A 23881-nucleotide genomic window follows, 5' to 3' on the forward strand; every position below is an offset into this window, starting at 1 on the left:
ACCCTCATTGTATCTAGGAAGTAACTAACTTGCTTTTGATTTACAGGCTCATAGGTAGAGGGAACTTGTCTTGTCCCAGATGACATCAGACTGTGGACTTTTGAATTAATGCTGAAATGAGTTAAGACTTTGCGGGACTGTTGGGAAGGCATGATTAGTTTTGAAATGTTAGGACATGAGACTTGGGAGGGGCCAGGGGCAGAATCATATGGTTTGGCTGTCCCCACGGAAATCTCATCTTGAATTGTAACTCTCACAATTCCCACATCATGGGAGGAAGCTGGTGGGAGGTGATTGAATTATGGGGGCAGATCTTTAGTGTGCTGTTCTCATGATAGTCAATGAGTCTCACGAAATCTGATGGTTTTAAAAAGGGGAGTTTCCCTGCATAAGCTGTCTCCTCTTGTCTGCTGCCATGTGAGATGTGCCTTTCACCTTCCACCATGATCGTGAGGCTTCCCCAGTCACGTGGAAGTGTGAATCCATTAAACCTCTTTATTTTGTAAATTTCCAAGTATCAAGTATGCCTTATCAGCAGCGTGAAAATGGACTAATACAAGGTATCTAAAGAAGAATGGATTTGAAAGAAAACTTAATCTAAAACATTGAAGAAAAATGGGAAAACAACCAAGAGAATGAAAATGAGATAAAGAAAGAAGTAAAATGAGTTAGGAAGTGGTTGAATTGGAAAGGCAAGAATATCGAATTTACATGTTTATAGAGTCACTGGAGAAGATAAAATAGTGGAACAGAACTAATACCAAAATCTATCATTCAAGAAAAACGTTTGGAAGTAAATGAAGACATAATATACAAATTGAAAGATCTAACCAAGTACTAAAGAAAATTTACCTGAAGTAATCACCTACAAGACAAATTCTACTAAAATTATTACATAGTAACAATAATGAAAACATTCTGGTGACTTCCAGGCAAAAAGATGAAACAAACTAGAAAGGGAGAAAAGAATGAAGTTGGCACTAGATTTGTCTAGTTGTATAAAGGTAACAACTAGAACTAAAATATAAACCTTCCTAAATAATTTTTTTAAAGCAAATGTGTCATCTAAAAAGAGAAGCATAGCAAATTTAACAAAGCAAAATAATTTTCACAGCAGACAGCCTATCAAAAGAAATTAATGAAATGGCAAACAACATATACCAAGGAGAAACAGTAAATATAACTATATACATAAAATTACAACAAAATTATGATTTATTCTGAATGGCTAAATATAAAGGAATAGACAAATGTGTAACAGGCAAATAAAAATACAAAGAAGGGGCCAGGCATGGTGGCTCATGCCTGTAATCCCAGCACTTTGGGAGGCTGAGGCGGGCAGGTCACTTGAGGTCGGGAATTCGAGACCAGCCTGACCAACATGGTGAAACACTGTCTCTATTAAAAATACAAAATTAGCCAGGTGCGGTGGTGGGCCCCTGCAATCCCAGCTACTGGGGAGGCTGAGGCAGGTGAATTGCTTGAACCTGGGAGGCCGAGATTGCAGTGAGCTGAGATTGCGCCACTGCACTCAAGCCTGGGTGCTAGAGTGAGACTGTCTCAAAAACAAACAAAACCAAAAAACACAAAGAAAGCAGGGTAGCAACCCTTATATCAGATGGGTAGATTTTAAACCAAAATGCATTAAGCATTACAATGAAAGATACATTTTAATGCTAAAAAAATTAAGATATAACAGGATTATACAACAAATAATGACATCTACCTTTATATAAGGAGACATAGATAAAAATCCAGTGACAGTTGGAGACATACTATTCTAAGACAAATCAAATAGACAAAAAAGAATATAATACACCTAAACAACAATCACTAGGGTGTATCTTATGCTCTATGGAACTTTATAACCTGAAAATAGATAATATAACTTCTTCTTAAGTACAGATAGAACAGTCTCAAAAATGTTCAGAAGTTAGCTCATAAAGAAAACATAAGCTGGGTGCAGTGGTGCATGCCTGTAATCCCCCAGCTACCTGGGTGGATTGTTTGAGCCCAGGAGTTCCTGACCATTCTGGGCAACACAGTTAGACCCTATCTCAAGAAAAAAAGAAAGCAATACATTTATAAAGTAAAATATTACAAACAGTATTCTCTAATCTCTAATCACAGTGCAAAAGAACCCTAGAAATTATTGATAACTTTTTTGTTGTTGTTCAAAAGGGCCCCTCCACCTGGGTATAAACCCATCAAACAACTTGTGGGTAACAGGGAAATATAAGCTGAAATTAAAATTTTCTTTTTTAAAATTATTATTTTCAGTAATTATTATACTCTGTCTTTTTAATATCAACTTTTATTTTAGATTCAAAGGGGTGTATTTGCAGGTTTGTTACATGGGTATATTGTGTGATGCTGAGGTTTAGGGTACAATTGATCCCATCACCCAAGTAGTGAGCATAGTACCCAACAGGTAGTTTTTCCACCCTTGCCCACCCCCCAACACCTCCCCTTCTAGTTGACCCCAGTGTCTACCACTGCCATCTTTATGTCCATGAGTATTCAGTGTTTAGCTCTCACTTATAAGAGATTATATGTGGTATTTGGTTTTCTATTCCTGTGTTAATTCACTTGGGATAATGGTCTCTAGTTTCATCCATGTTGCTGCAAAGGACATGATGTCATTCATTTTTTTTTTTTTTTTTTTTTTTTTTGAGACGGAGTCTCGCTCTGTCGCCCAGGCTGGAGTGCAGTGGTGCAATCTCGGCTCACTGCAAGCTCCGCCTCCCAGGTTCACGCCATTCTCCTGCCTCAGACTTAGGCGCCTGCCACCACGCCCGGCTAGTTTTTTTTTGTATTTTTTTTAGTAGAGACGGGGTTTCACCGTGGTCTCGATCTCCTGACCTCATGATCCACCCGCCTCGGCCTCCCAAAGTGCTGGGATTACAAGCGTGAGCCACCGCGCCCGGCCTGTCATTCATTTTTTATGGCTGCATAGTAGTCCATGGTGTAGATGTACCACATTTTCTTTATCCAGTCCACTGCTGATGGGCTCCTAGGTTGATTCCATGTGTTTACCATTGTGAATAGTGCTATCATGAACATACGAGTGCATGTGTCTTTTTGGCAGAACGATTTATTTTCTTTTGGATATATACCCAGTAATGGGATTGCTGGGTCGAATGGTAATTCTAAGTTCTTTGAGAAATCTTCAAATTGCTTTCCACAGTGGCTGAACTAATTTGCTAGTAAATATAAAGGGATTAACAAATGTGTAACAGGCAAATAGAAACACAAAGAAAGCAGCGTAGCAACCCTTATATCATGTCATTTGGTTTAAAATATCAGACTTTAAACCGAAACGCATTCCCTGTTCTCACTTTGCCAACATCTTTTCTGACTTTTAAAATAGCCATTCTGACTGGTGTGAGATGGTATCTCATTGTGGTTTTGATTTGCATTTCTCTGATGATTACTGATGATGAGCATATATTCATATGATTGTTGACCACTTCTGTGTCTTCTTTTGAGAAGTGTCTTCATGTCTTTTGCTCACCTCTTAATGGGGTTATTTTTTGCTTCTTGAATTTTTAAGTTCCTTATAGATTCTAGATATCAGACATTTGTTGGATGCAGAGTTTACAAATATTTTCTCCCATTCTGTAGGTTGTCTGTTTACCCTGTTGATAGTTTCTTTTGCTGTGCAGAAGCTCTTTAGTTTAATTAGGTCCCTCTTGTCAATTTTTGGTTTTGTTGCAATTGCTTTTAAGGACTTAGTCATAAATTCTTTTCCTTATGTTTTATTTTTCTGCATTATGGCTAGAGTCATAAATTCCTTTCCTTATGTTTTATTTTTCTGCATATGGCTAGACAGCTATCCCAGCACCATTCATTGAATAGACAGTCTTTCTCCCGTTGCTTGCTTTTGTCAACTTTCTCAAACACCAGATGGCTATACATGTGCAGCTTTATTTCTGGGTTCTCTATTCTGTTCCATTGGTCTTTGTGTCTGTATAACAGCACCTTTCTATTTTGGTTACAGCTTGAAGTTAGTTAATGTGATGCCTCTAGCTTTGTTCTTTTTGATTAGGATTGCTTTGGTATTTGTGCTTTGTGGTTCCATATGAACTGTAGGATTTTTTTTCTAATTCTATGAAAAATGATGTTGGTATTTTAATAGGGATAGCAGTCAATCATGCAATTTGTTCTGTAGGTTTCTTTGGGAAGTATGGTCATTTTCACAGTATTGATTCTTCCAGTTTCTAATGGTTTTAGGATCTTATTTGTATCATTCTTGAAGGGCAATTAATTATTTGCTATTTAATTCTAATTTTCAGGTAAAGAAGATACTCCCTCATTACTTGGCCTCTGTGGATCTCTAACGTCAGTGGCAAGTTACAAGTCTCTAACAAGCTTAAAATCTAATGACTACCTTGCAAGTCCTACAACAGAGATGACAAGTCCAGGCCTAACTCCATCCTGAAAATTTTTATGTAAAAGCCAAAACTTTTTATGTTGTAAATGTTTAATTTACATGTTTGACTGCTGGGAAGACCTTTGAAATTTTATATTGTTCTGGTACATGTCTAAAATTCTATTGATTAGAGAGAATCCCCTCCAGATAAGAGATTTTGAGTGAAAAACATAATGATCCTGCCATTTTCATTTTTAAAATTCTTATATTTGTCATTGAGAAAGTTCAGAATGGAATAGGCTTTAAAAAAAAAACTTTCAAAGATCCACCAAATCGTTCATAGCAAATTGTACATATTGTTCAGCTGATTTTTATATATTTAAATATACCTTAGTGGCCAGAGACTGACTTCAAGGTTTTATTCCAGAGACTTAAGCTAAGTATTTTTTCATTCTTTCAGATTTTCAAAAAAAAAAAGTTAATTTCATTTTTTCATTAATGTCTTCCTAAGTTCTATGCTTTAAATGCCTTGTTTTTAATAACGGGAAAGTTCTCAGCTGCATTCTCACAGTGGCTTATTCAGTTTTTCTTTAATATTTACCATTTGGTATCAACTCAGCATTCCACTTAACATTTTATAAATTCCATAGGAATATGCCTGTTTTGGTAGTTACTGACTTAATTTGTTAGTGCCACAAGGAAAATATTTTACAGTATTTTATGCCATTTAGGTAAAATGAATAAACTGTTTTCCAAGATTTTCTTAAAAGATTATCAATGTAAAAGAATCATCAAGTATGCCTCAAAAGCTAGAAACATTTCAAAATGTAGAACAAACGTTGAAAAATTGTTTTGCCAGGAAGGAGTTCAAGTTCAGTTAAGGATTTGAGAGGCTTTTAAACAAGCATCAGTAGGGTAGTTATCATACTTACTTAATATATGTCTGATATTCAGTGCTGGTTCTTTTTCCTGTTTGTGCAACAATGAATTATGTCATGTGTGTTTTATAGCCTCTATCATTAATCACACCATAATCTCATTTTAAAACATTTTTAATGTTAAAACATCCCCACACTTATATACAGGTAAAATTAGTTTTTTTTTTTAAGTTGTAATCTGTACTTTTCTATTTTTTTGCAATTTTTGAAACAGCTACATTAATCCCTAAAATCCCAACATACTGAAAATGTATGGCATGTATTTTCTATAGTAAGTAATATGAGGAAAACATGATTAGCTGTGCCAAAGAAATTTTATACATTGTTTACATGATGAGGCCACAGTACTAATTGGGGAGTTCATATGGTTTTTTTGTTTATTATTATTGAGAAGAGTTAAGAGCCGAGGTTACCACATTCATTCTTTGTGTTAGAAATGTAGGAGTGTGGTGGTTTTCTGCAATATTGAGAGCTTAGTCTCATAATTTGGAATTTAAGATAATAAGTAGTAACAAGGCAAGTCTTTTATGTAAGACAGTCAAACAGCGTCACTTCAGGGACAAAGGCCTGGAAGCCCTTAAAATAAGTTATCTTAGATGTGCCAGAATATATTCAGAGCTTTATTCCTTTAAGCTTAAGGCTTCAATACTTGTAGAAATGCAAATATTCTTGAGAAATGATACATTTTTGTTCTCAATTTCGCAATTCTATATACCTGATTATGAGTGAAGTAGCCAAAGCAGGTTTTCATCAGCATGGGGGATGGAAGGTAGGTATAATATGAGGACAACGGAAACTTTGGGAGAAGGGAGTGAGGAAATGGATAAAGAGAAATTTGAAAATTTTAGGCTGGACTTGAGCACTATTGCTGCTTTCCTATGAACTATCAGAATGTTTAAATGCTTTATCATTCATGGTCCACTCTCAACTAACATTTATTATTCTTTAGTAATTAATGGTTTTACATACATTTTTATAATGTAGAAGGAAATTCAAGATTCCATAATCATAAAATTTTTCAGATTTGTCTAATGTATAATTTGTGCATCTTCACATGCTGCTAAATGCAGACTTGACTTAAACATTACATCTGAGGATCATGACTTTTCCTCCTTTCTTGGAGATCTTGGTATAAAATTCATCTGCTGTTATAAAATCAGGTTTCTACAGAGTTCATTTCACACTAAAGTTAGTTTGTTACTGTTTGCATGAGGAAACAATGTATGTCTCAATCTTTAATTTTAGGTGGTAGTGTTTATTGTTCACCCTCCCTCTTGCCTCCAAAAGAATGCTGAATTATAGGCCAATATTTCCATGTGTATTCTGTTGCCTTGATGCGTATTATACTTGTTGCATGTATATTAAAAATTTTGTACTATGCATTGGTGGTCTTATTATTTTGCTTGACAAAAAGTTACCTGATTTAAGTACACTAAACTTTTGTTTCAGCAAATGTGGTAAATATATATTATTTCACACCTAAAATACTAACATGAAAATGGAATGAGAGAAATCTTTATTTCAACTCACATCGAGTTAAATATCCTATTATTTTTAAAAAGTAACATGATATGCTTTAGAATACACAACATCTATTGAATCAGTACAGTTTAGTAGTGGTTCTGGCAGTGTTACTGATTTAATTATAAAATAGTCATGTTTGTTTTCTCACCTGTAAGAATCATCACTATCTTCTTGGCACCTATAAGATGGCATCAGGATGATGTAAGCATTAAATAAAATCATATATAAAAGTTGTTCTAAAGAGATAAATGCCAAATGCAAGCTACTACTAATTATGATTGGCGGAAAAAGTAGATCATAACTTAGTGGTTAAATCATTAGATTTACATACAGTTTTTAAGTGGTTATAAATGTGTCCCAAATTTACAACTTAGAAAACTGCTTTGTTCTGGAGGCATCACGCTACCTGACTTTAAACTATACTACAAGGCTACAGTAACCAAAACAGCATGGTACTGGTACCACAACAGAGACATAGATCAATGGAACAGAACAGAGCCCTCAGAAATGATGCCGCATAGCTACAACTATCTGATCTTTGACAAACCTGACAAAAACAAGAAATGGGGAAAGGATTCCCTATTTAATAAATGGTGCTGGGAAAACTGGCTAGCCATATGTAGAAAGCTGAAACTGGATCCCTTCCTTACACCTTATACAAAAATTAATTCAAGATGGATTAAAGACTTATATGTTAGACCTAAAACCATTAAAATCCTACAAGAAAACCTAGGCAATACCATTCAGGACATAGGCGTGGGCAAGGACTTCATGTCTAAAACACCAAAAGCAATGGCAACAAAAGCCAAAATCGACAAATGGGATCTCATTAAACTAAAGAGCTTCTGCACAGCAAAAGAAACTATCATCAGAATGAACAGGCAACCTACAGAATGGGAGAAAATTTTTGCAACCTACTCATCTGACAAAGGGCTAATATCCAGAATCTATAATGAACTCAAACAAATTTACAAGAAAAAAACAAACAACCCCATCAAAAAGTGGGCAGAGGACATGAACAGACACTTCTCAAAAGAAGACATTTATGCAGCCAGAAAACACATGAAGAAATGCTCATCATCACTGGCCATCAGAGAAATGCAAATCAAAACCACAGTGAGATACCATCTCACACCAGTTAGAATGGCCATCATTAAAAAATCAGGAAACAACAGGTGCTGGAGAGGATGTGGAGAAATAGGAACACTTTTACACTGTTGGTGGGACTGTAAACTAGTTCAACCATTGTGGAAGTCAGTGTGGCGATTCCTCAGGGATCTCGAACTAGAAATACCATTTGACCCAGCCATCCCATTACTGGGTATATACCCAAAGGACTATAAATCATGCTGCTATAAAGACACATGCACACGTATGTTTATTGCGGCACTATTCACAATAGCAAAGAGTTGGAACCAACCCAAATGTCCAACAACGATAGACTGGATTAAGAAAATGTGGCACATATACACCATGGAATACTATGCAGCCATAAAAAATGATGAGTTCGTGTCCTTTGTAGGGACACAGATGAAACTGGAAAACATCATTCTCAGTAAACTATCGCAAGGACAAAAAACCAAACACCGCATGTTCTCACTCATAGGTGGGAATTGAACAATGAGAACTCATGGACACAGGAAGGGGAACATCACACTCCGGGGACTGTTGTGGGGTGGGGGGAGGGGGGAGGGACAGCATTAGGAGATACACCTAATGCTAAATGACGAGTTAATGGGTGCAGGAAATCAACATGGCACATGGATACATATGTAACAAACCTGCACATTGTGCACATGTACCCTAAAACCCTAAAGTATAATAAAAAAAAAAAAAAAAAAAAAAAAGAAAACTGCTTTGTTAAAGTTCCTATCATTAGATGAAATGTGCAGATTTTGCTAAACTAATATATTGGATTACCACTTAAGTGTCATAAGACTGTGGTTCATTCTGCTCTTCTGAAAGCAAAGCAGCTTCGATTTAGTTTCAGCATTTGTCATTTTAACTGATTGATAGGAAAGGGAAGATAAAATTACCTCTTTTTCATTATGGTGTATTTAAAAAGTATATTTTAATACAAACCAAAACTTTTAGATTTTAACATAGCTCACCTTACCATAAGCCCCATTTTCCATACTGCTAGTTATCTTTCCAAAACCCAAGTCTAACTGTTACAACTGTGCCAAAAAGTTTTTCCTAGGTTTCTCACGGCCTTCTTGTTCCTCCTTTAGTGCACAAGGCCTTTGACTACATTTCCATGTCTACACTTTCCCATGTATACTTTGTTCAAGCCATATGGACTAAATTCTATTGCCTTATTGAGACTCCCACTTCCCTGCATGTTTACTAATTGGATTGCCTGTCAGTCCAACTCTGACCACTCCCCTTCTCTGCCCCCAGGCTAAGTGAACAACTCCCCATATTTCCCATGATTCCCTTTGCATGCTTCTATCAATCAATCATAGCTCTGAAACCTCCTGTGGCCAGTAACAATATCTGAAATGTCTTATCTCCAGTGCTTTTTATATACTGCCTACTACATAAAATGTCCCAATAAATGTTGACAGATTAAATATAAAAGCAGTAATCTTTTATTTAAAAAGTTTATCTTAGAAGAAAATTCAAAAGGGATACAATAAACTTTCCCACATCCCAAAAACTTTTGCCCAAGACAAAAAGAGGGAAGAATTTATTTTTAATTTTAAGTTTAGGGGTACATGTGCAGGTTTGTATATAGGTAAACTTGTGTCATGGGGGTTTATTGTAGAGATTATTTCATCACCCAGGTATTAAGCCTAGTACCCATTAGTTATTTTTCCTGTTCCTCTCCCTCCTCCCACCCTCCACCCTTTGATAGGCCCCAGTACATGTTGTTCCAAGAGGGAAAAATTTTAAAAACATATGCAGTTAAATAACCACAGTGAATAGTTTTCCTAGAAACAAAATTGCCTTTAAAAAAAAAAATCAAACGTACTACATTAAAGGCTGAAACCATCTCATATTTAAAATTAAAGATGTTCCTTCCTAAAATTTTACATTAATCAATTAAATGTTTATGTTAGAAAATGTAACATTAATAGAATAAAAACTGCTTTAGAAACATCACCAAGAACACTGCTGTGGCACATGTTTGCAAATATTGCAATTCCTGCAACATATGTATTGAAAAGTCTGGAAAGCCCATATGGCTGACAGTTAAATTTATATACTGAAGTAAAACCTGGGAATATTCATCATGCCAGTTATAGTTCAATTATTTTATCAGACAGAACTCTGGGAGCAAATTAAAATTTTAAAGTTTTAGCTATTCCATGGACTGAATTTTTCTAGGTACTATTTTAATACAAATTAAGTTATTATTATGGCAAAATTCTGAACACTTTTTGGTTGTTAGTATATTTTAAAAGTATTAATGTTTCTTTACCTCAAGTATAAAGAAAGCTTCAATTCAGCCTTCTTTTCATCCAGATACATCGCATGTATATGTGTTAGAAAAACTAGTTGGCAATTAGATTTACTTACCTTACTTTATTCATAAATAAGAATTTTCCTAAGTGCAGTGAGGGATAGGAGACATGGAAACCTTTCTCATACTTACAGGTGATATTAAACTGAAATATGTAACTGCCTTTTGGAACAGTAGTAAGTTTTTCTGCTTTTTTTCTATGAATTATCCATAAGCAAAGCAAAAGCAAGATAAATTTAATATTGTTAAAGAGCACTGTTCAAGATAAACTTTCAATATATATCACAGTATAGCATTATACAATGATTTTATATAAAAATATTTAGAAGCACAGTGATGATTTTAAGAAACCATAAAACATTTTAATGAAATATAAGAAAGTCATGAATATTTATATAGATATGTATGTTGCAAATTTAAGGTAAATCGACATAGGATAAACACAGAAGATTACATACAAACCCTACATACTTTATTTCTGGTGAAACATATAAACGCTTTCCTACTATAGTACAAAATCAGTTAGTTCCTCTACCAGCACTAAAGACTTGTCATCTAAATATATTCATTTTAGGGGAGAAAAAAATGCTTCACATTTTCCTAAAATAAAGACTGCAATAAATTAGTGCTTTTTTAAAAAAAAAAATAGGATATAGATCCTAAGGAAATTAAAGTATAAAAAATGAAGAGCATTTCTTTTCCTGCCATCATATCCTTTCTTATCTCATTCCTACATAGAATGAATGATAAGCTAAATTATTTAGACATGTACGGTGACTGAAAGCAATGTCTTCAAGGAAATGGCTTCTTGTTTAGCCTCTTACTCTACCATACTTAGAGTAAAAAAGGATATTTTAGAAATATCTTGTAACTATTGTTGTAGCAATAATCTGTCTTGTTAGAACAACACAATAAAAATGACCTAGAGAATTCCGTGAACAATGATACTTGGATTACAAGAGAGCTAAAAATCAGAGGCTATTCCTGTGTGCAAACTATTTTTACCAGTCTAAATACTATATGGTTTACCACTGAACACCCAAGTTTGACTGAAGTGAACATTTGCTGCTATCAGTAAAAAACTTCCTTTCTTACAGGAATGGCAGAAATATAGACATTTAGTCATCAAAAATGGCACAATGTACATCACACAAATGCTTATATTATGGTTCGTAAGGAAAACAGCCACAATTTTGATCAGAGAAATGTTAATACATATGAAGCCTTGAAACAGCAACATGGCGGGGAAGGAGGGGGAGGCGGGAACCTAATGCATTTGAATTAAAGGAAACAGGCAATATTTGGTCAATGTGAACAATGCTATTTAACGACCGCTTTATCTACTTTACTGAAATTTGGAAACACTTATGTACATGATTTAAATGTGCACAAGACTTGGGCTTTTTTCTTCTAGACTATGTACATCACTCAGCACACAATTCAAAAAGTTCTGGTGTATCCGACACACTCCCGGTAAGATTATGTTACACTGAAACATAATATTAAACTCTCAAGAGATTGCTTTTGATGCTAAGGAGTAATTTGTCTTATTTTTACAAGAATGCTCAATGGTGGTGATTTCTAGAATATCTTTTTCAGTATCACCAAAAATAGGAAAAAAATTATTTTAAAATTATGATTTAGAGGTAGAGCTGAAATTATTTATTTAAATTATAGGAAAGAAAGACATAAAATCATTGTGAGAGAATAATGGTGAAAAACATTCTTGCCTAAGAGTCTCCATCTTCTTTGGCTATAGTTGTTGTTTCAAGTTGAAACAGCATCACTAGTATTGCTGCCTTCGAACATTTTGTTTCTGGAAAAAAGCCTTTCCAAATTCATATGTACTGATCATAATGGCACAAGCGGGAGCAATTTTAATTAAGCGAGGAATTAGGCCTGAAAAAAGAATAGGAATAATCAAAACAAATTTTTTTCTTACCTTATTTTTAAAAATATTATTTTTTGGCTTTATTCTGATAATTATCAAATTAAATGAAGTAATATGTTAAAATCCATAAATTAGTAGAAAAGACTGCTCACCTCCAACGTCCTCACTTCAATCCATATTACATTACACAGAAATTTTTATCTTATTGATAGTAAATCTGTTATTTAACACTTATTTTAACTTAAAGATATTTAGGAGAAAATAAATGTAGTATGTTACCTATAACTTCCTCCTATAAGTTAATTTTAGAAGGTAGTATTTTAAAAGTAATCATTCTATTCAATGATTCAGTAAAGCAAGTATTTTTACCTGAAAATAATCCAGAAAATCCATTTTTAGCAACAATGTTCTTCATTATAACCCAGGTTGACATATGCAAAGGCATAGAAACTAAATGTTAAAATAAAGAAATAATGCTATTATAAATAACAATTTAATAATTCCTAATACAGATAACATAAAGTAGTGTCCATGGCCCTTGGGGATATATCATTTCATTACCATAAGAAGAGGTTTGTTTACCTAAAAAGCTACTTTAAGTTTTATTTTTAATAGTTAGATTCATTAAAAATAATAAACAGAAAAAGGCTGCATGTTTAAAGATGTATAGGACTGGATGCAATTAAGGAGGAATGTACTGAGGGTGTCTCCTGACTTGATAATGCTTGTTTCTTAAACTTGATGGTGGTATTTTTTAAACTTTTTCTAGGTCTTAAAAATTTTTCATAATGAAATTTTTAAAAGATGTATAGACAGCTACTTGGGAGGCTGAGGTGGGAAGATCAATCTCTTGAGCTTAAGAGTTCAAGACCAGCCTGGTCTTGAACTCTTAAGTGAGACCCCCATCTCTTAAAAAATGTATAGAAACCTTCATGGGGTATCCAAAGCCAAAGAAAAGTCCTCACAACCATTTTTTCATTCACATTTTATTGTAAATAGTTTTAAAACTTTTTTTTTCTAAAAGGAGTTTCTGAGGAAAACAGCTCATTCTCCCTAGCAGTGTCCTGAGTTATTACTACCTTTCTGAATGGATATGCTAGTCTTGAAATAAATTAGACCAGTGCTCTCTCCTTCAAAGGGTTTATTTTAGCTAACAATAACATCTCACTTATTTGCAACCACTCAAATATCTGGAAGAAAGTGAATAAAAAACTAACTTTTTAAAAACTTAGCAAAAGTAGATGTCACTGAAGTATAAACATAAAGCTTATGAATATAATGTTTATAAACAAAATTTGTTTATTTTCATTTACACACTATTCTAAAAAGCTGCCTTGGCCCACAGACTACTAGATGCAATAAGATAAAAAAAAAAAAAAAAATTCTAAGAACCAGGCACACTACCATGTAAACAACATGACAGCTAACAGGATGAAGATTTCAATGTCTTGTTTTGAGACCAGCTGGATGATGGGCAAACAATCCTATACTGCCCTCTCTAGCTTTTGAGAGTGGCTACTCTACAAAAATGTTTATATGGAAGACAACCCTGAATCATTAAACAAGATTAAAGTATGTACCACTAAGCAAGCCTGGGAAAGAAAAGTTAAGATAAAATGGTATCTTTCAAAAATGACTTTCTAGAATTTTGCCACTTAATGGAGTGTGATTATCTCCAAATTTCATTTATATAAAATATCAGAATCTCTGACTATGAATAAAGACTAAGATAAATGAAGCCCTATGATTTAAGAAGCTATACTAGCAATAGCATAAGCATACTACAGCAACTCAACACTGATTACAAAATATGAATGAAATTTAACTTTCTAAAAAAAGTCAATGACTTTCTAAGTTGGCAATTTTTACTTCATGTTTAAATTACTTCATTTAAATTTAAAAAACAGGTCAAATAATGGTGATCAAGCAGCAGGTGTTTCTAATCTTGTAGAACTCATGCCCCAAACTAGTTTCTATTTTAACAGGAAGGTGAAATTAAGAGAATGACAAAGAGTATCGACTGAAGGTAAGCCAAGCTCTAGTGGAACCTCAGAAATGTCTCCCGCCTAACTTTTCAACATTAAAGAGCTACTCCCACAGGTAATAAGCAAATTCTTACATTGTAAAGAAACACTTTTATTATTAAATATTTCAAGCACAGAGAAAATAAATGGTCATTTACTGAACATCCAAATTTATTATATCGTAATACCTCTTATTTTTCAGATCCAGTTAAAGCCCACTATATATTCCTCCCCAATTTTATTTTTCCTCCTTCTCAAAGGTAATCACTCTCATCTTTCTTTTTTCATCTTTCTCATGCATTTAATGTTTACATCTAAACATATCCAGATGTATACTCTTCTTTGTATACATCTGGAATGTACAGAACAATATATACTCTTCTTTGTCCTCCTTTTAAACTTTATATAAATGGTATCACACTGCACACTTACTTCTGCAATGTGCTTTCAGAATTATCTAGGTTGGTAAGTGTAGCTATATTTTATTCATTTTAATTGCTGCATGGTATTGCATTATATGGATTATAATGATTTATCCATTTTCCTGTAAAGGGACATTTAGGTGATTTCTAACTTTTCGCTGTTTTTAACAATCTTGCCATGGATATCCTTGTGCCTGTGCAAAAGTTTCTCTAGGGCACATATCTAGGAGTAGAACTGATAACTCAGAATGGACTCCTTGCTACTGCCAGATTGTTTTCCAAAGTAGCTGTTCCAAAATAATACTCTTACCATCATGGCATAAAGTTCTCAGTGAGCTACATCCTCCCCAACAGTCTAATTTATATAAAATGTTCTCTCACTGCTGTTCCTTGGTGTTACTAAAATTGAGCATTTAATAAGTTTATTTGGCAAGTATAACCATTTCATGATACTTTTATTTCTATTTTAAAATAGAAATATAATATAGAAATATTGAAATACAAAAAATATTGCCTTAAATATTAAACCAATGTACTAAATATTTATTAAATCTATTAAATATTTAAATTTTAAAAAGTTTAAAACTTAAATATTGCTTGAGTAGTGTTTTTTTTTTTTCTATAGTTCGATTGTCCAGTTAAGAAGTGTTTCAAAAATATTAAATGTGTTCACAGAAAAAGAAGTTTAACCTCTGGAAAACAAGTAAATTTGGGCCAGGTTTAAAAAGCTAAGGTCAGAGATTAAATTTTTGAAAATTAATAATATATGACACACTCATAAATTAGGTAAAAGTTATCTCTGTTATAGGATATGGCACTTACTACATGCTAACGTGCTTCTGAATGCAGCCTCTCTTCCAGTAGATTATGAGCCTTTGAGGATTTGGGTAATTGTCTCATTTATCTGTATATACCAGCATGGTGCCTGACACAGTATAGGCACTCAGTAATTGACTAATGAATGAAGAATAGAAGAAGTGATCAAAGTAGGCTGACAGATCATATACTTGCATGGAACTATCATTCTATAGTATGATAGATGCAACACTTCATATTTTCTTTTTTGCTTAGAGAGAAGGGATTTGGTATAGTTGAGCTGTGGAACGAAGGAAGTCACTTCTAAATGGAGCTGAGTTACTTCTTGGATAAATAATGTAAACCAAAATATTAAGTATGGGCTGATTATCACTCAAATTACAAGTGCAATTTCAACTGAAATGTATCTTAGTAAACCTTTAAGTAACTGGTTCATAGCTGAAGTAGGCTAACAGATTAAAATTTACCAATGATAATCATGGAAAATTAAAACCCAACTCTTAATTAAGATTTTTCCTTTTGGGTTTAAATGAGGAAACATTAATTAGAAAAAACCAGTGATAGGTAAGAGTTAAATCTAATAAAGAAAGATGGCTCCCTGGTGCCAGTCTCAATGAAGATATATATCACAATCACTTAGGGATCATTTTCAAAATATAAAAGCTAGAGTTCCACCTCAGATTCATTAAATGAGATCCTATTGAGGGTGATGTCCAGCTTTAGGTATATTGAATAAGCACCTCAGGTGACTCCAATGATTAGTTTCCAACGTAAGTGGCTCCCAAACTTTAGTGTGCATTAGAATCTACCTGTACAGATTCCCATCTTTTCCCTTATCAACCACCATGACCACCACTACCTCAATGCCACAGTCAGTAATCATTTATGCTAAATTACAACAAAAAGAAATTGGTGAAATCCTACTATGTTAAATATTATACTTAAGAGGGGAAATAGAAATTCTGATGAGAAGAAAAGAAGAACGAAACAAAATAATTTTGAACTGTCAAAGGAGGACAGATAGGGCTTAGGTTTCTAGAAGGCTCACGCCTAAAACAGGGAAGTGGGAGAACCCTAATATAATAAAACTTTGATTACCTCCCAGGTTTTCATTAGCTTCTAATATAAGAGGAGAATAGGTATTTGACAGGTCAAAGACAAAGATGTCACCAATATCCATCAGATTCATTTGTAGAGGTCTGTAACCAGCTTCTTTTAACATTATACCTATTTTACTTTTTATGCAAACCATTATAATCATGGGTAGAAGAATTTTTATTTACATTTTAATAGTCTTATCACAAGACTTACATAATTTTGTAATAGATAATTTCCCACTGGTTTGCTACACTTTCTAAAGGGAATAAATGATGACAGAGGGATCCTAGTAGAAGTAAATAGGAGTATACTTTTGTTCTAGAAGAAATTACAGGTTATGAAGAAATAAAAATAGATGGGATAATAGGTAGAAAAAAATTACAAGAAAGCTTAAAAACAAACAAAATGTGTGTGTGTGTATATATATATACACTATCAAAAAATAAGAGAAAAAAGGTTTCCAGTAATTTCCTATCCTTTATCCTGATTTGTCTAAATTTATTTTACTGGTTTATTTGAAAGAAGACTTACAAGGACAATAAACATAATAATTTGAAATAGATCTGAAAATAAACTTTAGGAAAAAACATCATAAAACAACTTAGCTTTTAAATGACAGATTATTTCTTCTTTATCAAAGCAGGTATGAGACTTAACTGATGGCATTCAAGAAACATTAGACTTTACATTTTCTTAAATTTTTTGTTTTTGTTTAGTTTTTCTGGGTATTCCATTCTAACAGTATATTACTTTCAGTAAAATACACAAAGAATAATGCAGAAGAAAAAATCTCGCTTTCCTTATTTTAGATATTCCTACAATATCTGGAAGGAAAAACAAAAATGGCATCTTAAAAATATTTTCAATTAAACTTACTTTTATGACTTTCATATGTCCAAAGTTGTGTCTGCTTTTGTGTTTTTACTACATCAAATGGTAAAGTTGCAACAGCTGCAAACTATCAGAAAGTAAAATTGATTAATTTCAATCAACCTGTTAATTTTTCCTAAAATATTTTTACATTCTTCGAATTAGCACATTATTTAAGGATAACGAAATAATAACTGAACTTTAAAATGAAATAATATATATATATTTTTAAGTTTTCATTAAAGCAAATAGATATGTATTTCTCACTATACTCAAAAGTAAAAAGCCTCAGAAAAATTCCCTTACTTTCCTGAGGTCACACAGCTACTAGCTGCAGAGCCACAATTCCAACCAAACCTCTCTGACTCCACTACCAGCATTCACAATTTCTCACGCTCCTTTGTGTTCTATTATTCCTTTACGTTACAAGAAGATACAACACATAGGTCAAAGGAGAAATTCTCAAGTATCTAGTAAGTATTTAAAAATTTCCAGCAAACGCTTCTAAAATAGAATAAAAAATTAAATTTGAAGAAAATGAATTTTGAACTTTTAGCTCTATAAGCCTTTTAAAATAGTTATGTAAATGTTTACATATTAAAATATAGTTACAATGGTTCACAAATCACATTTTTCCTATTAATGATAAAAGCTGGATGCAAATCACATTTTAAATAACTCTTCTCAAAATAATTTACATTTCCACAATGCCTTAAGGGCGTTTTTTTTTAAATAATTTAATTCTTTTAGATATGTTGTTGCAATATTTGATACAACAGCCATGCAAGGTTAAAACTGGTATGTATTTTTGCTTCTCAACTCACATTTGGCCAATATGGTCATAAAATGCCCCTCAAAATCACTTATATTTTATTTCACCCCAACAATTTGTTGATGTATGTTCTTGAAATCAGCTTCAAAGATTTCAGGTAAGGTAAAATCAAGGATTGTTTCTCCATCTTCATTATCTATCATGTAGTAGCTACAATGTTATGTAAGCCATTTTGAAACTCTTTCTAAAATGAGGTGGTTTAGGCTGTTCTGTTTTCTGACAGAAAGCCTGGACACTCACATTCAGGTGTTTTTTCTGTTGCAGAGACAAACCTTTATTTGAAAGCTGTCAAAATGCAGCAATTTTCTAGATCATTTAAAAAATCATTAAAAAAATAAATTTTCTAGGTTAAATAGAAATATTACAATAGAGGACTTTCCTTCATATTTCTGCAAAACTGGTAAATATCCTAAAGCCATTATTCAACAATACTAATTGCTTTTTTTGTTCAACAGACTTATAATCCACTAGGATTAATTTGAAAGATCTTAGACCTGGGAATATTTATATCTAAGTTTTAAAGTCAACTGCTGTGACTTCCTTGGGCTAGATTTTCTGAGATATTATTACAATATTTTTCTGCAAGTCTCCATCACTTCACTCTGCTCCTTCGCTATTGTTTTTATGTGGTTCCAGTGTGTTATTGTCTCACTACAAGTTATTACAAATTCATTTTTGGAAGTATGTGGGTATAAAAAGAACTGCCAACGTCATGGTGATATAAATCTGCATAATGGAAGTCTACTACAGAACTTTGATATCATTCTACAGGGAGGTGTGGAAAAAGATAAACTCCCTATTACCCAAAAATGGTAACTTAAGATTCTTTCCTTCCAACTGTAATTTTTGTTCAAATTCTTTTAAAAAGTACTTTAGTAGGACAAAATGTTTCCAAAGAAACAGGAATCAGCAGCAGAGGCTAGAAGTGCTTAATGCATGTGAGATGACATTGCATGAAATATTACCTCATCAGAGCATTTACTGAATTAATGTACTACAAAATGCTCTAAATAATAAAGCTCTAAAATATTGTAACTGTAATGATCTAACAAATCCAAAAGTTCCTCAGAAAAATATGTATTTGTAACATAAAAACATAAATACAGTATATTTAAATTATTTTATTTGCTAATAATTTGTTTCCTTAAAATAGATGGAAAATACTTAGAAAAATTTTCAAGCAGTGCAGCCAAAGTGGATCTCAATATACATGAGATGCTATATTTTGTTTTGTTTTAATACAACAATTTTTTTCTGGAATATTAACAACAAAAGAATAAACTTACAGAACCAGACAATGCCCCTGAAGTAAAGTTGATCATAAATGTTGGCTCATATAAACCAGATTTCTCACATAACCACTTCTTTAAAATTTCATAGTTATACCAGTACATTGCTATAAAAACACAGAATGAAATGAACACATATTTAGAATAAAATGTGGACTTTAATAAAAGAGTTATGAGGTTATATATTCAGGGGATAGACAAATTCTAACCCTGACATACCTTGCTTTCTACTTAGATACCCACTAGGGTAGGATTTCTTTTTTTAAAGCAAAATTCTCAGTAATATTCTAGTAGTCCTATAAACAAAAAAAAAAACTATGCATCAATAAAGTAGGACTATAATTCCAAAACCTGACAAGGACAACAGGACAAAGGAAAAAAGTAAAGGCCAATCTATTGATGATCATAGGTATAGACTTCCTAAAAATAATAATAAAAAACAAACTGAAGTCAGAAATATTTCATAAAACATCATACACTATGATTAAGTTGGGTTGTCCCAGAAATGCAAAGGTATATAACACAAATCTTTAAATGTCATATTACCATGTTAACAAAACCATGGGATCATGTAATGATAATGAAAAAGCATCTGATAAAACTCAACACTCTTTCATTTAAAAGAAATAAATTTCTTGGAAACCTAGAAAGAAACTTCTTTAATTTGATAAAGAACATGCATCAAAAACCTATACCAAAAATAATTATTAATGGTTAAATGAGATCTATTTTCTTTAAAATGAGAAAAATGATGGGGATGTTCATTATTGTCACTATAATTCAAAAATTCACTGGGCAGCAAGTAAAACTTTTTTGAAAAGTTATGATTACAAATGATGATATAAAACAGTTAAATTCACATATATTTTTTACATATATCCAAACCAAAAAAATAGTAAGACAAAGCAGAATTCATAACAGAATGTTAAAACATAGCTGGACACAAGCTAATAGAAAAAAATCAATTGCAACTGCACCAGCTACGAAGATTTAATTAAAAAAAATTAAAATAGAGCTTTAAAAATAGCTACTAAAAGCTGGGGGGCAGTGGGGTATACCTATAACTAAATGTCAAAAAAAAAAAGAGATGAATACAACCTTGATGAAGAAAAATTTGAATCTCTCCTAAAACAACTTCTTAAAGATTTATTATTAACATAAAGAGATGATATTCCTAGGGAAGAAAAATAAGGTGACATCAAGATTTTTCTTAGCCAAGCATGGTGGCACACGGCTTTAGTCCCAGCTACTCAGGAGGTTGATGTGGGAGGATTACTAGAGCCTTGTAGATAGATCAAGGCTACAGTGAGCCCTGATTGTGCCACCGCACTCTAGCCTGGGCAACAGAGTGAGACCCTGACCAAAAAAAAAAAAAGATTTTTCATAGAGCACTAATAATTCAGTGTGGTACTGGCCTGAAGTCAGAAACATTAACCAGTGAAATAGAGCCATGCATACATGAAAATGTTATATGACAGAGATAACACTGCAGATCCTTGGAGCAATTATGGTTATTCAATAGATCAGGGGTCCACGACCCCAGGGCTGAGGATTGGTACTGATCTGTGTCCTGTTAGGAACTGGGCTACACAACAGGAGGTGAGCAGCGGGTGAGTGAGCATTAGCGCCTGAGCTCCACCTCCTGTCAGATCAGCAGTAGCAATATATTCTCATAGAACTCTATTGTTAACTGAGCATGTGAAGGATAGGGGTTGCATGCTCCTTATGAAAATTTAATGCCTGGTGATCTGAGGTGGAAGTTTCGTTCTGAAACCAATCACATACGTGCGCGCGCACACACACACGCGCGCACAATTTTTCCAATCATGGAAAAACTGTCTTCCACAAAACCAGTCCCTGGTGCCCAAAAGGTTGGAGATCACTGCAACAGGTGATGTTAGGACAACCAGCTATCCATGTGAGAGAAAAATGAAATTGAAAACCTATTTCAGTCCAAAATTCCAAATCAATTATGAATAAATGAATGCCAATGAAACAGTGCCGAATCTTAATAACCAGGGAAATGAAAATTAAAATGAGATACCACTTTAAATTATTAAACAAAAATTAAGAACTTTGACAATAAAAAAGTTGGAAAGGGTGTGAAGCAGCAGAAAATCTCTTACATTGCTAGTAGGTATGTAGATCATACAATCACTTTGGAAAAGAGTTCTATATTACCTAGTAAAATTTGAAATGTATGTATATATATGAACCAACAAATCCAATACTGGATAAACTTTCAAAGGTACACCAAGAAACTGATTAAAAATTTTCATAGCAGCATTGTCTTACTTGTTTACTCACATATAAACGAGTAAAAATGAAGAAAACAGTTACATGTAACACAAGAATGAATCTTAGGAAAATTTTTTAGTAAAAGGGGATTTTCAAAAATAGGCAAAACTAAACTATCATATTTGGCAATAATACATATGTGGGAAAACTAATTCTTTTATCAAATGAATGACATTCAAGATAGTGGTTACCACTGGGGTTGTGACAGTGAAAGAACGTATTTGTGGTTTCATGATTTTTAAAAGATATTTATATTCTTATTGACAGTTTCTCTCTAGGTAAGTATTTCTTTTGGGTCTTAAAACTTCTATGATCCACAAGGGAAATGACACTAAAGTATGCACATTCTATAAGTTACTGGTAGATTTACTTCTCACTTTTCATAATTTTCTCCCTTTTCATAATTGAGTAATTAGTACAATTCCCTACTTGATTTGTAATAGTCTTTTACAGGATAATCATTTAATGAGGAGATGTTTGTTTTTAATAACTGAAAAAGTAGGAGCCCATATAATTCCAAAGTGGTCTTAAATGGATTCTATCCTTTGATTTGCAGTAGTTTTACTTATCTTACTAATTGCTTAGAATAATATTAAATGACTTGTTTAGAATGTTAAAGGTAGTTTGCATTCTCTGAATATGAATACCCACTAATTAATGTATAAAAGCAAATTAATCACAAGAAAAAAAAAGCTTGAATAAAAACTATTCATTCAATAAAAGCTTGGAAAGATCTGAGAGCCCAACAGTGAAAAAGGAGTTTGTGGTCACTACAGAAAATAACTTACCTTTAATGGTAAAGAGTTAAAAATCTAGTGACAGTAATATTTGAATGAGACAAAGCTATGTAAAATTTAGTAGCTACAAATAAGATAAATCCTACCTGAGAAAGGTACATCTCTAAGAACAGTAGGAGCCCAGCCCCTCCAAAGGGAAATCCAACCATCTTCAGATACTTTCTTGCTGACAAATTGATGCAGTTCCACGTAAGAAAACTTCTTGGACTGCATCTTGGTTCTAATCAATTCTAGTGGACTTATCACAGTTACTGCACCAACTAATACAAGTTAAAAAAAAAAGAAAACAAAAAGCCATGTACTATGCAAACACATATACTGTAAAAATTAATATTCACATATTTTATATTTTAAACTTTTAGTCTATAATGTCTGAAAACCTTAAAATTAAATGTCTAATGATGTCAACATAATTGACACAGATTTTTCCCTTGATAAAAGTATTTCTTAAAAGTCTATTTTCATATACCTTACTTTTTCTGGTTTCAGCTCTCTCAAGGGCAGTTCCAGAAATGTTATAATCAACCAGAACTATGAAAACCAAAGCCCATTCCAGTTACTGCCCCAATAAATCCCACTCCCATTTAGCAGAGTAAACGTTCTTCTGTAGAGAGTCAACGTTCCTTATGATAAAACTCTGAATGGCAAAGTTTATAAGGAAAGTGATTCAGGACTTTGGCCTGAATCACACATGATCCCAGATGACACCTCAGAAGTTCAGGTGAATCAGAACCAACTCTGATGTCACTCTAAAAACTCTGTCCATGATTTGACCAAGATAGGCTGAGCCCATCTCATTCTGATGGTAATCACCATTCCATATGACTTCTGGAGTATCTATACTATATTAACAAATTAATATAAACTATAACACGAAATATATCATACTAATACTCTATATATTGTACAAATTTTCTGTGAATGTCACAACTTAAACAGAAGCTCTAGACAGAAATCAAAATGAAAATAAAGATTTATTACTCACATCTGGCTACAATTCCAGCAACAATTGGTATGTAGGTTTCATTTTCTCCTAACTTGGATCTCAGAAGAGCACTTAATTGATCATAGCAGGTAAAATAAATAACTGTGGCAGGAACTGCCATCACTCTGTTAGATCACACAAAAAGATTTGTTCAAAATTATCAAAAGATCCCACAGTCTTAACTTAAATTCAAATATTATTATATAAGCTAAAAAATTCTTATATTTTGTGTAAGCTAAAAACCACAACAAATCAGCCT

The 23881-nt window shown here is 33.0% G+C and overlaps 2 protein-coding genes across 5 annotated transcripts in view; one reads left to right on the top strand and one right to left on the bottom strand.

Moving 5' to 3' along the window:
• The window catches only part of RUNDC3B (RUN domain containing 3B), a 199541-nt gene extending 192849 nt beyond the window's left edge, over positions 1-6692 (top strand). For all 3 annotated transcript variants that reach the window (XM_003252340.4, XM_003252338.4, XM_003252339.4), the window contains one exon: positions 4296-6692. In XM_003252340.4, the coding sequence (XP_003252388.1) occupies positions 4296-4441 (146 nt within the window). In that variant the 3' untranslated portion in view covers positions 4442-6692. The remainder of the gene's footprint in view (positions 1-4295) is intronic.
• A 2720-nt stretch (positions 6693-9412) lies between these two features.
• SLC25A40 (solute carrier family 25 member 40) overlaps positions 9413-23881 on the bottom strand; it is a 71301-nt gene continuing 56832 nt past the window's right edge. The window contains exons 7-12 of one of the 2 annotated variants that reach the window (XM_003252350.2): positions 23623-23747; positions 22724-22897; positions 19540-19649; positions 17428-17509; positions 12561-12641; positions 9413-12199 (exon numbers count right to left, since the gene is read on the bottom strand). In XM_003252350.2, coding sequence (XP_003252398.1) covers positions 12087-12199; positions 12561-12641; positions 17428-17509; positions 19540-19649; positions 22724-22897; positions 23623-23747 — 685 coding nt within the window. In that variant the 3' untranslated portion in view covers positions 9413-12086. The remainder of the gene's footprint in view (positions 12200-12560; positions 12642-17427; positions 17510-19539; positions 19650-22723; positions 22898-23622; positions 23748-23881) is intronic. The other variant, XM_030822040.1, reaches the window with a different exon arrangement.

The sequence above is a fragment of the Nomascus leucogenys genome, chromosome 11 (assembly GCF_006542625.1).
Source record: "Nomascus leucogenys isolate Asia chromosome 11, Asia_NLE_v1, whole genome shotgun sequence".
Taxonomy (NCBI): domain Eukaryota; kingdom Metazoa; phylum Chordata; class Mammalia; order Primates; family Hylobatidae; genus Nomascus; species Nomascus leucogenys.